The 6,594-nt window shown below is 41.2% G+C and overlaps 1 protein-coding gene across 15 annotated transcripts in view; it reads right to left on the reverse strand.

Annotated features, from left to right (window-relative positions):
• The window catches only part of LOC146833113 (uncharacterized), a 787,180-nt gene extending 781,365 nt beyond the window's left edge, over window positions 1–5,815 (reverse strand). For 13 of the 15 annotated variants that reach the window (XR_014960516.1, XR_014960513.1, XR_014960509.1 and 10 more), the window contains exons 1-2: window positions 5,683–5,815; window positions 5,520–5,591 (exon numbers count right to left, since the gene is read on the reverse strand). Coding sequence is in view for 2 of the 15 variants with exons in the window: in XM_085600737.1 (XP_085456863.1) it covers window positions 1,066–3,405 (2,340 nt within the window). In the remaining 13 variants the exon portion in view is untranslated. Of the gene's footprint in view, window positions 1–87; window positions 4,928–5,322; window positions 5,379–5,519; window positions 5,592–5,682 lie in introns of those variants that run through there. The other 2 variants (XM_085600737.1, XM_085600738.1) reach the window with 2 other exon arrangements.
• Window positions 5,816–6,594: the final 779 nt, after the last annotated feature.

Consider the following 6,594-nt stretch of genomic DNA (forward strand, 5'->3'; position numbering starts at 1 on the left):
TTATGCCATCTATTAATGTAATAACTGCACTTTCACAATTGCTTTATTAACCTTCCGGCTTTCTCAAATTTGCTTGAAAATGCACGATTTTTCTTCTTTTTTTCAAAATTTTCTTGTGGGGGGTAACCCCCCCAAACCCACCTTTTAGGGATCGGGCTCGCTCGCTACGCTCGCTCGCTACGGTGCTGTATGCTAATTCGTTTGCGCCCACCACTTTAAAATCTCACCCACCGCCCCTGCCGACCACCAGTTCTCCACTACGTTTCTAAAAACATAATAGAAATATACTATTTGAGCCCTTTGAGCACCTCTATCCAAGTCTATAGCAGCGTCACCAAGGCTAATGATCCACTTACTAGATCAAAGTCGGGTCAGTCTCCACAAGAGATCCTCACTACACCGCCACTCCGCACACGCTCAGGGTAGTGTAACAACAGAGCGTTAGGCGTTCTACCCGGAAATAAGGCTCCCGCTCTGCACAAATCCCTCCCTCTGCCAGCAGTAGCATAGACAGAGGACTGGGAAGTGGCCGCTACGCTCTACATTCAGCCTCTATACTTATCCGTCTCAAATCCGAAAATGAATAGAGATATAAAGTTGAAAGCACCAGTATCCCGCTCTAAATAAAAATTATTATGAAAAAATAATAAATCCATCAGCGATAACAAATCGCACTCGGCAAACACACCTACATTAATTAAATACACCCCTTAAGTGAATTTAGAAAGGGAGAAGGAAAGCACAGTGTGAACGGCAAGGTCACCAAACCGGAGGGAATGGAGAGAGCACAGCTCCCATTTACACCAAACGATTCTGTACATTATATACATATATACAATAAAATTATTATGACCATAACCATAACTGCGAAGGAGAACCCTACAGATGGACCACCGAGGGTATACATTATGTGCATTATACAATATACATTATACACAGGAAAAAATGCAGGAATAAATGTGTGAAACAGAAATCAAACACACTCATAATCTAGCGCACCCTTAGACTAGCGCGCCCTTCCTGGAATCACTTGAAGATGACTCTAGCCTAGAAATACAGGGCGGGTCAATTCTCAATCAAGGACCAAACCTCATCATGGTCGTTTAAGCCCCTACTGGAGGTCTGGTATCTTTCTATCAGACGAGCTTCTAAGTTATTTAATTTTCTCTGTAATGATGTTTTAGTGGGGGCCTTCACTACTGCCAGAATAGTCCACTCCAGATCATTTTCTCCATGTCCATTTTCCATAAAGTGTTGGACCATGGGAGCCCCCATGGTCTTACAACGAATCCGGGATTTATGCTGAATAATCCGCATTTTGACAGCTTGTGTGGTTTGTCCAATGTAGGAACTTCCACACGGGCATGTCACACAATACACAACATTTTTCGTGTTACAATTTGAAAAACATAACTGTTTATGTAGTTTTTTATGAATCGTCACTACTTTTGAGTCTTTGGTATGGACACACACCACACAATTATTGCACTTAAAGTGCCCTATAACTCTTGGTAACCCCAAAAGGCCTCTTGTGTCTGTGGGCGTGGACGATTGACGAGTAGCTTTTACCAAATGGTTCCTCAAATTCCTGCCACGTCTAAAGGCAAACAGGGGCTTGGGAATATTTAGATGGTCCAATAGCCTCAAGTTCCTTAAAATAATCTGTTTAACCTTATTCGCTTTGGGGTTGAAAGTCAGTACACAAACCAGTTGTTCAGATTCATGTTTGTTTTTGGGTGTAAGTAGATTTTCCCGGGGTGTGTACCAAGCTCGTTTGAGTGCTCCTTTAACTAGACGTTTAGGGTAACCTTGTTTCACCAATTTCTCTTGTAAGTTCTTGGCATTCCTAAAATAATCGTTCTTGTCAGTACAGTTACGTCGTACCCTCAGGAACTGCCCGTAGGGCAGATTGTCCCTGAGGTTACGTGGGTGCCCTGACGAGTAATCCAGTAAAGTGTTTCTATCGGTGGGTTTGGTATACAAGTCCACCTCCAACCTGCCGTTTTTAGCAATGATCCATACGTCCAAAAAGTTAATGCGTGTATTACTAGCACTTTTGGTAAATTTGAGGTCAGTTGTACGAGTGTTCAACCATATATGGAATTGCTCAAGTTCTTCTTGTGTGCCTTTCCATATCATAAATACATCGTCGATGAAGCGAATCCACTCAAGAATGTGATCTCTGAATGGAGTCCCCTCATCGAAGATATACCTTTTTTCAAAAAAATCCATCACTAGATTAGCTATCTCAGGGGCGAAACAACATCCCATCCCTACACCTTTAACCTGCAAAAACAAATCCAATTTAAATGCCAAAAAATTATTTTTCAAGCAAATCGTTGCCAGTTCAAGCAGAAATTCAGAAGGAACCATGTGTGGTCTCGGTCTAGTGTCCAACACCTGTCTCATAACCATCAGTGCCTCATCCTGTGGTATGTTAGTATATAAACTCTCGATGTCGAAGGAAACCAACAACTGTTGGTCCCCGTTGAACGACGAGAGTTCAACTTTGGAGATGAGATCCATCGTATCTCTCACATACGCTTTAGTTTGTGCTACAAATGGCTTGAGAAATACATCAATATACTTAGCTAGTGGCTCCAGAATTGAGCCACAAGAGGCAATAATTGGTCTTCCAGGTGGTTGGGATACATCTTTATGTATTTTAGGCAATACATATATGTTTGGTATTTTCTGTTCTGTGACATTTAGAAACTCGTATTCTTTTTTACACAAGTACCCTGCTTCCATAGCATCAGTGGTAAGATGTAATATTTGGGCTTTCAGTCTAGCTGTGGGTTTATCAATTAGAGGGCGGTAGTGCTCCCTGTTACTTAATTGCCTTACGATTTCATCATCGTATTTTTTGGAATCCCATAGGACTATTCCCCCACCCTTATCGGCTGGTTTAATAACCGTAAGGGGGTTATTGGCTAGTTCTTGTAACGCCAGTTGTTCTTGTTTTGAGAAATTCGATCTGAACGGAATTTGTTTGGAATTTAACAGATCTATTTCACGTAAAGTTTGGTCTTCAAAGACCAAAACTTCCTCGGGCATCGCCAAACGTTGTGGGCAAAAGGAGGACTTCTTTTTAAGGCCACTGAAATTTCTTTCGTTGCTTTCATTATAATCAGAAAAAAAGATCTTCAATCGAATTTTCCTGAGAAAATGCAACACTTCAGTTGTAGTATCTACAGGGTCTTGCATTACCGTAGGCACAAAAGATAACCCCTTTTGGAATACTGTAGTTACCACATCAGACAAGGGTTGTTTAGACAAATTGTATACAGGCATCAACTCCAGGCCAGTGCTACTATGACTCTCATTGTGGTTTAACGTCTGTACACTTTGTGGCGTGTCCTGAAGAATCCCTGTTCCTGATTCTGAGGCATAGGTGTTCGCCATCCTCTTCGGAACCCGCGACCCCTGTTCCCACCTCTGTCTAAAAAAGGGGCTGGGGGCGGGTAAGCCCTAGGATATTGATAGTAAGGCTGATATGTGGGGTAAGGTTGGAAGGAGGCCCCTTCTCCTGACTCCGAGTCAGACGAGGAATCCGAGAAGGTAACGAATTTGGTCCGTGATCTCCCTCTGTATTGCAAATTAAGATTACCTGGATTATTATTTTTGAAAAAATCCTCTTTTAAATAAGGATATACCCACTCTAATTTGTAGTTCTTGATGTCTTTCACTACTTTAGATGTCTTCAAATTAACTGTATGGATTTTAAAATCAGTTAATGTTTTTTCAATAGTTTCTAACAGTGATTTAGCATCTGTTATGGTGGTATCTTCTCCAATTTCTTCTTCAAATCTCTTAATTTCCTTGAGTTCCTCTTCACTTATCCTTAAGGCAGTTTGGATAGATAACACAATCCAATCACGGGAACATTTTGTCCCAACCCCACTGAAGTCAACCAAGTATGTCTTATCATTTATAAATATCACAGGAATATTTTTAACTTGCAGGCCTGCACGTATAGTGTTGGATTTTAAGTATTCCAACAGTACTTGGGCATGCAATTGAGTCCTAGTGTTCTTTTTCCTAAGTTGTATCAATCATTCACCCTTGTCTGAACTGAGATTCCTCACTCCGGAGGTGTCTACACCCAGAAGTGATGGGATCTGCTTCAACTTATTAATATCTTCCTCTGAGTAACTCACCATATAAGGCTCGGACATCCTCAACAATTATGGCTACAAAGCATGCACAATTCATACACCAACATACAATAGCACAATGAATAAAACATACAACAATTCCAAAGAACTGAAAGAAAATATATATCTCTCGATGGCAAAGCGCCGTCCCTGTGAAGGCAAAAACAAATTATTATCCACATTTAATGTGACATAACTTATTTTGGTCACCTCACACTTAACAAAGTGTAAATAAACTAGTCAAAAACAACAGGGGTATACCCAATTCACCCTATGATACCTGGGTATAAAGGACAATATATATATAGGAGAAAAAGGTATCAAGGAAATAATACAACAATCATTCATGAAGAGAGCACATTTAATTACCCCTTCAAGAGTATCAAATATTCATTTTGAGTACATCTGACATCATTTTCAAAATGACACAAAAACAGGCGCTTATTCAAAGAAAGACACAATGACATATCACACAACATCAATTATATACATTGCACAAAGAATCTACTACACATGACAATTAACCCAAAAGCAAGTCATTCCCATCAGTGTCCCCTTCTAAATGGCAGGCGGACCACTGGGAGGTAGTCAAACAAAGAAGGGAAAACACAAGCAAGGGGGGCAAAAATGGCCCAAATTTTACAGGTGTCCCAACAACAATCTGCGAGTCACTAAGACTCTAGTGACTCCTCCATCCAATGTCTGTCGACGTGACCACGTTTCAGCCAGTATTAGCTTATGGCCTCTTCAGGAAAGGGGTTGAACGACAACTACAACAATAAAAGGGAAGGGGGAACAACATTACTCTCATCCGGATCATCCCCGGGACAAGGAAAGGTGACCAAGCAGTGCACACAATGCAAAGATCCCACAAAGGACCCCTCCACAGTGAACGAAATAAACCTTACATCCCATCAACCACAAAGTGACTCTTTAAAAGAAAAGAATAGCAAAAGGAAAAAACAAAATAACATAAGTACATAGCCCTCAACCAGGCCACCGTCACCAATAAATACTGACAATTAACTAAATGGTGGTAACAGCATACAGAATTAATTATCACTGAACCACCATCGTCCGAAACCCCATTTATAACCAAAGTATACCACGGCCGAAATTCGAATCATTACACCCCTTCAGCAGAATCTTATCCTAATCCACTTACATGTATCTTCCTTATTTCTATCTTGCGTGGCTGCGCAAACGGTACACACAAAAGTACTGCCAACATGGGGAAAGAACAATATAGCAGAATATCACTTGGGTTCGATGGACTGATAATATACATAGGCAAGATATATATTCTTCGCCTTTGTCCCGCACGGCATTCAACCAACAGCAACGTTCAAGAAACGCTCTTACCTTTAAACCACTGTGCGCGCTTATCAACAGGTACTTTCCATGAGATCCGACCACCGGTTCTCCACTACGTTTCTAAAAACATAATAGAAATATACTATTTGAGCCCTTTGAGCACCTCTATCCAAGTCTATAGCAGCGTCACCAAGGCTAATGATCCACTTACTAGATCAAAGTCGGGTCAGTCTCCACAAGAGATCCTCACTACACCGCCACTCCGCACACGCTCAGGGTAGTGTAACAACAGAGCGTTAGGCGTTCTACCCGGAAATAAGGCTCCCGCTCTGCACAAATCCCTCCCTCTGCCAGCAGTAGCATAGACAGAGGACTGGGAAGTGGCCGCTACGCTCTACATTCAGCCTCTATACTTATCCGTCTCAAATCCGAAAATGAATAGAGATATAAAGTTGAAAGCACCAGTATCCCGCTCTAAATAAAAATTATTATGAAAAAATAATAAATCCATCAGCGATAACAAATCGCACTCGGCAAACACACCTACATTAATTAAATACACCCCTTAAGTGAATTTAGAAAGGGAGAAGGAAAGCACAGTGTGAACGGCAAGGTCACCAAACCGGAGGGAAGGGAGAGAGCACAGCTCCCATTTACACCAAACGATTCTGTACATTATATACATATATACAATAAAATTATTATGACCATAACCATAACTGCGAAGGAGAACCCTACAGATGGACCACCGAGGGTATACATTATGTGCATTATACAATATACATTATACACAGGAAAAAATGCAGGAATAAATGTGTGAAACAGAAATCAAACACACTCATAATCTAGCGCACCCTTAGACTAGCGCGCCCTTCCTGGAATCACTTGAAGATGACTCTAGCCTAGAAATACAGGACGGGTCAATTCTCAATCAAGGACCAAACCTCATCATGGTCGTTTAAGCCCCTACTGGAGGTCTGGTATCTTTCTATCAGACGAGCTTCTAAGTTATTTAATTTTCTCTGTAATGATGTTTTAGTGGGGTCCTTCACTACTGCCAGAATAGTCCACTCCAGATCATTTTCTCCATGTCCATTTTCCATAAAGTGTTGGACCATGGGAG

The sequence above is a fragment of the Triturus cristatus genome, chromosome 4_2 (genome assembly GCF_964204655.1).
Source record: "Triturus cristatus chromosome 4_2, aTriCri1.1, whole genome shotgun sequence".
Taxonomy (NCBI): Eukaryota; Metazoa; Chordata; class Amphibia; order Caudata; family Salamandridae; genus Triturus; species Triturus cristatus.